Below are 10,820 nucleotides of genomic sequence, written 5' to 3'. Positions count from 1 at the left end.
AGTGCTATAGTGAGTTGTTTTTGTGCAATCAAATAAACAACAACAACGGCTCACCACCCAGCGAGACTCGGTTCCCTCGGTTCCTACAAAAGCCGTTCAAAAGAAACGGATACGTTCGTGAACGTGGAGGACACCGCCGTGTTTGCGGCCGTAGCTGCTGGGGTGCAGCGCTGAGCAGAACGTGGACGTTATTATCCCATAATGTGCATTCTCAATGCGATACCAACAGAAATCAAGCACGGGGCTTTATTTATCGTCACGTCCCACATCTTGCTTATTTAAACAGCACACGGCGCTTTATTACAGGAGCAGAGCACATAACAACACACAAACAGAACGTTATTAACGGTATTTCTTTCAACAAACGTTAATCGGCTTCATAGCCTAGTTGTCGGAAGAATTATGAATAGTTTGTAAGATATAAAAGGCAGTAACATCTGCTGTAGGTGGGAACGAAATGAAAATGTTTTAAACGTTTTTTATATTTATATTTTTCCGTGTAAAAACATATATCTTAATTCAATCAAGTAGGTTCACTTCACGTTAGTTCCAATAGAAGTGCACATTTTAACATGATCTACGATAAAATTGCACACATGTATTTATTGACTTAATTGATCTGTCGAGTCATTTATTTCTCTTTAATTCACTTTATTTTCGAACAGTGGCGTGAGGGTTCGCCCGCCTGCAACGCGCCTCCATCCGGACGGGGGCGACGGTGTGTTCTGTGAGTTGTGCAGCATGGACGGTCAACGACGAACCGGAAGTAGTGTAGCACCAACACGGCTGGCTCGCTAGCGTCGTCCCGTCCGCGTAGACGATAGTTTTTATTTATTTATTGTTCAAATAACCTTTCCTTGCAGCGAAGAGCATCCCAGAGGTAAGTCGAGCAGATAAGGAATGCCGAACCCATTTACATGTTTATTGAGTTTGCTTTGGTTGGATTTATCTAGCCAGGTATTTCTACCCAGCCTCATTGGAGTATGCTAAAGTTAGTGCTACAGTAGTGATGGTCGCGTATATGGACATATAGATATATAGATAGATACTTTATTCACTCTCGGAGAAATTGTGGTTTTGCAAATACAAAACAATATCCAGTGATAATATCAAATAATAATAATAATTACCCTCTGGTACAAAACAGAAAATGCTAATTATATCATCTGCACATGTGGTGTGTTTACCTGGGTGGAAAACAAATGGTTAAATGGCGAGACATGTAGGGATGGTTGTTTCGTAGAATATGCCGTTCACACCACCAGGTGGATACAGATGTATGTGGGACTTTTGTTTACCTCTGGCAGGTGGTGCCTGAAAACCAGCCATGACCACTGGAGCCGATGTGAGGGACATTCTGGAGCTGTCTGGAGGGGACAATGACGCCCCCATCAGCAAAAAAGATTTTATCAACTCGGATAAGGTAAGAGGTTGTTAGGACTATTTGGCCATTTCTAAATGGCAATGTATATGCGTATACAGTATATAATATAAATATTATGATGTGAATTTAGATATCATCTGAAATTTGGCTTATCCCTGTGTAGATTAATGTTGTCTTTAAGGCTGCGTTATGTTAAAGAAAACCATCAATATTTAATGAACAAGGGAGGTAGAGCAGCAGGGAGCCACCATAAAGTCAGGGGAGCTCTTTGCAGCAAGAGGAGTTTGAGTCTTTATTCCGGGTAACCCTACTGCAATTCCAAAACCACTGGTTTGCCCTTTAAATGTTAATTACCAGGTGAGCAGTAATAACTATTAACTATTCCCCCTTGTTTTACTAAGCCTACTTAGCCATGGTACAACATTTGTAGTCACTCAAAGATGTTTTGTAAAGTGCAATTATTTAATCATCACCAACAGAAAAAAGCCAAGAAGACAACTGAAACTCTGACCTTCAAAAGACCAGAGGGGATGCATCGAGAAGTCTATGCTCTGCTCTACTCAGATAAGAAGTATGAATGCCTTTCGTGGTCATATGGCTTTGTATTTTATCTGCATGCTTCATTACCTGTTTGCTATAGTTGTACAAGTCCACATTTCTATTTCTCTCTTAAGATATTGTGGTGTCACGTTGAAAGGAGGGCACATTGAGAGATTGTACAGAAGCAATTTTGTTCATTTATGTAAATTGGTAGCAACCAAAATGTATTACCAATTTAAACTATATTCTTGGGAGGGACTCAACTATCTGGTGGTTTATACAACTTGTATGATTTTATCATACTTTATGTTGATAAGGCACTATTCCTCTTCTATTATCCGTCAGTTGAATGTAAAAAGCAATTTGTGAAAAAAATAAATATAGATTATCATTTTAACAACGTAATGTTGTCTTCATGCAGAGATGCACCACCTCTGTTGCCCAGTGACACTACTCAAGGCTACAGAACTGTCAAGGCCAAGTTGGGTTGTAAAAGGGTGCGCCCCTGGAAATGGATGCCTTTCACCAACCCTGCTCGCAGAGATGGAGCCATATTCCACCACTGGAGGCGCATGGCAGAGGAGGGCAAAGACTACCCCTTTGCCCGGTTCAATAAGGTGAGAAGGGTGCCCTTCCGCTTACCAGCTCTTAATAGTCCTTAAAATGTCTGTTGCACATTTAGATAATTAACTAGTGCTGTCTTTTGGTTATACCAATATAATAGTAGTTCTCATGACACCTTACAAATAATTGCTTAAGAAATACTTCCTCAAGACCTAACCTGTCATGTGGATCCCATGCAAAATTGTCTTCTCTTTGTTGCATAAAAACTCCCTTTTAAATTGTTCAAATGCATTTATTGCTGTTGATATCTATTGTTCATGTGTCATAACTTTTTTTTTATTCCAATTTAAATGATATATATGTATAATTGGCATTGTTGTAAATGTATTCTTACATCTAAACTTATCTTTAGCTGTCAAGATATGAAAACCCATGTCAAAATGGTGACAAATTGATCTTTTTCCTAATCAATAAATTAGATATTTTCATCCCTGAAGAGAAATTGAAGATGGCTACTTAGTTTAATCCCAACCTCATTTTTTGTTGAGTATCTCAAGTATCTATCTCAAATGTGGTAAACATGTAATTAAGAACCAGGAATGACAGGAAATGGAAGGAATTGTTTCCACCCTCTGCTTTGAAACAGGAAATAACCTCTCCTTCCTCCTCTTCGGCTACTGCAGACGGTGCAGGTGCCAGTCTACTCAGAGCAGGAGTACCAGATGTATCTCCATGACGACGGCTGGACCAAAGCGGAGACAGACCATTTATTTGATCTATGTAAACGCTTTGACCTGCGCTTCGTTGTCGTCCATGATCGCTATGACCACCAACAGTACAGAGTAATTACATACACAGAAGCACACGTTCACAGAGAGAGAATTCAGTCATGATAACCATATTCAGTTGCTGTGACTCCTCTAATTCCCTTGAATTCATCACTTCTAGAAACGTTCTGTTGAAGACCTGAAAGAAAGATATTATTGCATTTGCGGTAAGCTGACTAAGGTTCGTGCCGTCACGGGGACGGAGCCAAAGGTCTATATATTTGATGCTGGCCATGAGAGACGCAGGAAAGAACAGCTCGAGAAGCTGTTCAATCGCACTCCTGAACAGGTCAGTGGTAACCATGTTGAACTTCATCTTATAATAATATGGGTTGTCACAAATATGGTATAATGCCTGATTGCAATTATTTTTTTTGTGAAACGTCGGGGATACTCAATTCTCAAATTGTGGAATTTTGAGACAATGTTAAGAATACATACAATGTGAATTAGGTGAGTTTCCATGAGTTTGGTTGAGGGGGATTAACCGTCGACCCAAATGTGTTTGTTCCTATCATTAATCCCAATAAATGGCTCTTCTGTAATAGGTACCTTTTCTTTTCCGACATTTACATTGTACTTCTCTTTTTTGTCCTGCAGGTGGCAGAAGAAGAATATCTAATCCAGGAGCTGAGGAAGATTGAGACGAGGAAGAAAGAGCGCGAAAAGAAAGCACAGGACCTGCAGAAACTCATTAAGGCAGCAGACACCACGACAGAGTTGAGACGGGCTGAAAAGAGGGTTTCCAAGAAAAAGCTCCCGCAAAAGAGAGAAACTGAAAAACCGGTATAGTACACACAAAACTCATGTCAGGGACTGCTATTATATGATGTGTCTAAATGCACCAATTATATATATTGTTTAAATCATATATTATTTTTTTACTAGAAAACCATCTGAAAATATGTCGCTATCCTTAAAGAAATATTTTTTTCAGCATTTAATTCAGCATTCATTCACTTGATGGTTAAATTTCATTATATAGTAAAAAGATTTTACAATTATAAGTAAAGGCTTTCATCCCTTATTGATTTCACCAGTTAACTCCATTTCACTCAGTGTGCTCATTGTGGAGAATTTTAATCCTCTACATTCCACAATATCCGTCTACCATATTAAAACAGTTGGCCCAAGAACATCTGGTATTTTCTAGATAATCTTGATAATTTTCTCGGATATCTGATGACTGTACCGGAATAAAAGTTATTTGTTGTTTGTAGATTTCAAATCATAACAATGTGAGTGTAGTTGGTGAAATAACACCAATTGTAACACCAAATACAGCTCTGGATTAGGAATTTTCTTTTATATTTTTCAGATGATTTTGATTTTTTTTGGGGAGGTATGCACACCCAGTACACTCTTAAAAAATATGTTGATGTGAAAATATCTAAGGTTTATGGGATATTTTATTAATCTATTTACAGTTCCAACCAACCCTTCGCCTTTCTTGTTACAGGCAGTTCCAGAGACAGCAGGCATCAAATTCCCTGATTTTAAATCTGCAGGAGTCACGCTACGCAGCCAGAGGGTAAGAACAACTCCCTCTATCAATCTTATGGAAAAAAAAAATACATCATTTTAATAATGAATTATTTTCATGTCTTTTTTTTTTTCTTCTTCTTTTCTCCTCAAATAAGCTATGCAAATATTTTAGCCCATAAAACAACAAAGTAAGATAATAAGGTATAAAATGATGGTAAATACTAATCACAATTTGAAGGCAAGAAAACATCTTAGAAGATGTTTTATATTATACATTTTATAATATGGAACAAAGACACTCTGGTGATGTTGTAAATTCTTTACGTGACACATCATGTCACTGATTATTCAATACCAAAAATGTTCATTGATTTATTTTCTGTTGATACATTTAATAGATTTTTTCAAACAACAGTCACGCCCTTAATGGTAATTGGGATTATGTCCAATATCTTCTCTCTGGTTTTGGAACCCAGCAGACCAGTTTGAAAGAAAGAAGCTTTTTGAAACTCAAGGAACACTTTACTGTATTGCTTTTAAATGATTCACCCAGGATTCCTGTATGCACCCGTGGCTCAGAACCATTGAGATTTTTCAAAATATTCAATTTTAAATTGCATCTATGAAACATTGCTTGGTGAGCATGTCTATCAGATGAAGTACAATTTTCCTAAAAGAGCCAGTAGCAGTGGCTTGGTTGTGATCTACAATTTTAGCAACTGGAATGTGCGACTTTAGCCAGCCATCTCTCATTAAGACGCTGATGATTAATGCTGTTGGTGGCAAACTAATATCTGTTAGACTTAGCAGGACAGCTTTATTCATCTACAAGACTGATGAGGAGCTACCGCTGTTTATAGAAAATGCATTAACACCGCTAAAGGAGTGGAGCTCTCCTCCAGCTCATCAGTCAGACAGAGTCCAGCGGATAAAGACATTTTGATCTTGCCCGTTGAAGTGCATTTCATACAAATTAAATTCATCGAGGTGGGGGCGTTGATCTCAATATCCACGCAGCACCTTAACTCATCTTTGTGCGTGGCTGTCTGTGTGTTTGTGTGTTTGTGTGTTTAAGATGAAACTGCCAAGCTCGGTAGGCCAGAAGAAGATCAAGGCCATTGAGCAGATCCTGACAGATCAGGGAGTGGGTGAGTGCAAAAAAATTGGTCTGGTTAGCTGGCAACACTTTCTTTAGTCTTTTCTTTAGTTTTAGTCTCTAGTTTTCTACAGTCTCAGGGGCAAATTCACAAAGATGGTGAGAATGCATCTCACTGGATCTTAATATTAAGATGTAGAATTTATGACATTCATTTCATATATTTTTGTCTGCCAAGTTCCAGGCCGCTGAACCTGAAAGTCTGCGGCCTGCGGAGCTGTCAATGGTCTTCTGAGATTCAATGCAATTTGTGGTTCAATGCCAATTTTGATGACTTCATCTCTATTCCATATAACTTTTAGTTGTTTTTTCGATATCTTTTGAATTTAATAGAAATTATAGAACGGTTTTTGTCAACGTTTGTAACGCCTTTTTTGTACAATAAATTTTTTTAAGTTCCAACAACAAATTGGAGTACCTTTTGAAAACCACAGACTACCTGTTCGAGGCATCGCTATAGGATGCTGTGACAGTAATAATAATTATAATAATAATGTCAAAATATTATTTATAGATGCTTGCTTTTTCCACACAATCCCATTATGGATCCTAATCCCGGAAGTTTCAATTTGTCCCTCCTCCTCCACCGGGGTTCTTCTGGATGGCCCCTAGTCAACTAAACTGACATTAACTCTTGAAATGCTTGTTCTCCACCGTCACAGCTACAGCACGACTCATCAAGGGCGTAAACTCTCGTTACTCCGATTTTTGATAGTCAAGTTGGTGTCACTCTGAGCAGGAGGAGATCTTTTTATAAAAAATAATGAATAAAGAAAGTATTGAAATTGACACCCTCAGCCAGTCCAATCATTTTAATTTCTGTGTTGTGAGTCTAGACCTCAACCCCATGCCCACGGAGGAGATTGTACTGATGTTCAACGAGCTCCGCAGCGACCTGGTGCTGGTCTACGAGCTGAAGCAGGCCCACAGTAACTGCGAGTACGAGCAGCAGATGCTGCGTCATCGCTACGAGGCGCTGCTGAAGACCGGTGTAGGCGGTGTTGGCCTCCTAGGGACTGTGACGGTTTCCGTCCCGCCGGGGGGAGGAGCAGATCCCAGCGCTGGGAACAATACAACGACGTCCACCCTGGGAGGGGAGGCCCAGGCCTGGCCCAGCGTGGACGACATCAAAGTGGAGACCAAGGAGCAGATCATCGATGTCGTTGGTGCCCCACTCACCCCCAACTCCGTAAGTCAGGAACTACCCTTTTCCAAAAACCTGCTCCCCCATTAAGCCGTACGTTGGGTGTGTGAAAGGGCTGGGCAATTCATTGAATCAAATTTTATTTTCAAATACAATTATGAAAACAAGATAATTGACATAAAACAATTATTGTTCCACATCCGTTTCGCAATGATGCTCTCGTTTTGTCTTGTGTTATAAATCCAGCGCACCCCTTTCCTTTACAGCACAGCGCTTTTGCCCCTCCCCAAACTCAGCCAGGCTCTTGTTGCATATGTGCGCCGGCGGTGTGACCGTAGCATGTGGCATGTTTAGTTGAACTAAAGGACACTTCAGAGAGAGTCCCTCGGTCTGCTCCAAACGTCCTGTGCATATAAGGAGCGCAGATTTAGGAACTCTTCAGACTGTTCTCAGATGACAATGATGAAATTATTTATTTAAATGTAGATAATATATATATAATTAAATATATGGTCACTATTGACCAAAATATTCGTGATTATGATTTTTGCCATTATAGATCAGCCCTTGTTTGTGACATTTTTAATGTTTGGAATGTTGTGCTTTTATTCAGTGAAGAAAATCACAAATAAAGATCGGATAAAACATTTATCTTGAAGGAAATTGCTTTGCCAACAGTTCAGGAAAACACAGCTGGAGGAGGTGCATAAAATGGAGAAAAGGGTTCAAAGTATATTTGTCATAATAAGTGAAGCGATACAAGCTTTAGTCTCGTAGGAACACAGAATGAAAAGAACCTCAGAGGCCTTGACGTTTTATTTGAAAGTTTTCCTTTTTTGTGTTTTAGCGCAAAAGGAGAGAGTCGGCCTCCAGCTGCTCTTCAGTCAAGAAAGTGAAGAAGCCTTGATGAAGATGACGGCGATGGCCGACGCACAAAGGACACAGCTGAAGCCGAGACACTCGATGCTCCTGTAGACACTGAATTCATATTATGAGAATCGTTCTCCTTTACACCCACATCCAACTTTTGCTACCCGCTAATATACTACACACACGGCTTCACCCAACAACACCATTGTGACGAAGCCAACGACTGAGTGACAGGTCATTTCATCACTCCTCCCCCGGCTGCCTCCACCAGCGCTTGGCCTCAGATGAGGCCAGATCAACTGTAAATTGCCAGGGCCGGCTAATGCAGCCACGGGGAAGGAGGGGGTACTGACTTGGTAATTGAAATGAAATTAATTGAAATGAAAGAAGAGCATGTGAGAGAACAAGAAGGACTGTGAACTGTGTTCAGTTCAGTGGCTTTGTGGTTTTTTTTGTTTTGTTTTTGGAGGGTAATGCCAGACTGTTAGTGGAATTGTGCTTTGGTGTTCGTACCAGCTCGTGGTATCACCTGACATGCGTCTCTTGACACAGACTCTCCCTTTGTCTCTCGGATTAGCCGTGAAGCTCCTTGGTAGATTTGGTTATTTTTTCTCCATCTGCCGCTTTTGTCAAACCACCTTGAACAGACTCTTCTCCACCATTCAATAAACCTTGTTTTTTTGTTGTTTTTTTTGTATTGGATGTTTCTTGTGTAACTCAGGGACTGGAACCCAGGAATCTCTGGCCACTTACTGTATTGTCTGTTCTCAGTTGAGGTCTCAGCTATGAAACAATTAGTGCTGAAGCTATATTTTCTATTGAAATTGTAAGATCATGACATTCTTACCTTAGCTGTCATCTCAGTTAAGTGACAACTAATGAGTTCATTAATATGATAATTAAGCTGTGATCATTCTTAGATTGCCACTGCTATGAAAACTTCATTAGGTTTCTTCCCTTGCATAATATTGCTAATTGCATGTCAATTATATCATTTAGCCCACTTAGACATTAATTTCTATGCAAATTTTCTGAAGAGTGGTTTGGCTTGCCCTGTAGAAGTCTACTGTAAGATGCAGGCAATAGGATCCAAGTTTTCCTTTGTCATCTTGCAAACAAAATCAATCTAATCTCCGATATGAGTATAAGCAATTTACTAAGTCAAGCATCAGGATTGTTGTATTGGTTGTTGAAGTATTTTGACCAATCTCAGGTCAGCTGATGTAGATGTTGTTTTTCCCATCAGACCAGCCGTTTAATCAATCCAAACTATGTATTTTATGTACGTTTTTTGATGACTCTTCAAAGAGCCGCTCAGTGTGTTTCAATAACAGCACTGGACCTTCACCACCACCATCTGAACATCTCCATCGCACAGCTCTAATAAGCATCGCTAAGGTTACAAGAGTAAACCTATCCACAGACCCTATAAGCTGTTGGATTGAGAGGCAGAACAAGCAAACATGGGTAAAATGGATTCTCTGTGTCTATATTTCATGTTGAAAATTGGCTCGTAAATCCAGCAGGTTGATCTATGAAGCCCTGTCGCCGCTTGAAAAAACCTCCGTAAATGTGTAATTTCTCCCTTGACAGAACACAGCCAAAAGGCTATCTTTCTTTTCGCCGTACTCCTTCGCTCTATTCTTTTTTTCTCCCAGTCTCTTTACCAGGCCGGCATTGGATTAATGCTCTGCTCCTACCCTCTCCTTCTGCTCTCCCTTGATATCTCTTTTTCATCACCGTTCATCCATTTATCAAAAACGAGGCATCTGCCTCCGTGTCTGTCTTCAACCCCGTCTTAAGTTATATGGCAGGTATCTTGTAAGATGGGGCTTCAAGAAGGTGGAGGTTATTAATAAATAGAGGGCTAAATTGAAAATGGGTGGGAGGGGAACGCATCGGCAGCCATGTGTGTATGATAAAGACCCCCAGCAACCTCCATCTGCGGCGAGCTCCGTCCGGGCTGTGGCGCACGTTTGGCGGCACTGATGTGAAAAGCATGAGGCAGAACGCCATGGCGGAGTGTCTTATAATCTGGTTGTGGTGGCATGGAAATGGGATCTCTTTATCAAGCCCAAGCCAATGCCTTAATCATGGTCTAAGAGGTGCGATGGCTGTTTATCATAATTGAACTGTGTCCAGGCTAATCACGGACATACGTCTCTGTCGTAGGACTGCTCCGGCCGCACAGCGGGGAGGGGTGGTGGTGATGGAGAACACAGTTAAGAGGAACGATGTGCGGTGAAGGACATAGGACCGAAAGGGGCAGGTCGTAGCAGATCTGATAGAGCCCTGTTCAAATAGATCCTGCCTTCAGGTAATTGCTGATATGACAATGATTGTATTGTTGATTCTTTCCATCTCGATGCACCGCCCTTAACATCCCCGAAGTCGCAATCATCGGACTCAAGGATGTGTTTTTGGAATTCAGGTACAGGCCCAGGCTAGTTTTGCTTTAATGTCTGCACTTCACGATCCTTGGCAGATTTCCAAAACAGATCTTTCTCTCTCTCTCTCTTCTTTGTTGGCCTCTCCTCTCCATTGCTTTTGCTTCGACTTTCACCTCTTTGAGAATTTGGGTCACCTTGAGGGAGATGACTTTTAATCATGGTTCCATATCAAATTCACCTGTGCCCACTGGGACACTGGGCCACAACAAGGAGGAGAGGACTTGAAACAAAATGCCCAAAGGCCTGGACAGTGGAAATACATTTCCAGCAGATTTTTTTTTATATATATTTTTTGGCCTATAATGCAAACCCAATCACTAGTGCTGAGCAGTGCTTACAGCGAAGCATTAACCCCACTCTCCAGTCTTCAAATTCAGCACCTGAAGACGTAGAAGTGCGA

The 10,820-nt window shown here is 40.6% G+C and overlaps 1 protein-coding gene across 1 annotated transcript; it reads left to right on the top strand.

The window, feature by feature from the left end:
• Window positions 1-773: 773 nt before the first annotated feature.
• Window positions 774-8,658, top strand: dmap1 (DNA methyltransferase 1 associated protein 1). The gene is made up of 11 exons (XM_080017006.1): window positions 774-880; window positions 1,308-1,423; window positions 1,864-1,955; window positions 2,346-2,541; window positions 3,172-3,330; window positions 3,437-3,604; window positions 3,916-4,101; window positions 4,775-4,846; window positions 5,876-5,948; window positions 6,793-7,145; window positions 7,948-8,658. The coding sequence occupies exons 2-11, from the start codon at window positions 1,328-1,330 to the stop codon at window positions 8,005-8,007; spliced, it is 1,455 nt and encodes a 484-aa protein (XP_079873132.1). The 5' UTR covers window positions 774-880; window positions 1,308-1,327; the 3' UTR covers window positions 8,008-8,658.
• The last annotated feature ends 2,162 nt before the right edge of the window (window positions 8,659-10,820 follow it).

This window comes from Zeus faber (assembly GCF_960531495.2).
Source record: "Zeus faber genome assembly, chromosome: 1".
NCBI classification, from domain to species: Eukaryota; Metazoa; Chordata; class Actinopteri; order Zeiformes; family Zeidae; genus Zeus; species Zeus faber.
Note: the sequence above shows the minus strand (reverse complement) of the source record. Positions and strands in the feature narration are given on the sequence as shown.

Bases quoted from the DNA above. Each gene is read 5' to 3' on its own strand.
- dmap1 (XM_080017006.1), top strand. From the start codon at position 1,328: ATGACCACTGGAGCCGATGTGAGGGACATTCTGGAGCTGTCTGGAGGG. The intron at 4,102-4,774 runs GTATAGTACACA...TTCTTGTTACAG, and splicing joins AGAGAGAAACTGAAAAACCG to GCAGTTCCAGAGACAGCAGG. The intron at 5,949-6,792 runs GTGAGTGCAAAA...TTGTGAGTCTAG, and splicing joins CCTGACAGATCAGGGAGTGG to ACCTCAACCCCATGCCCACG.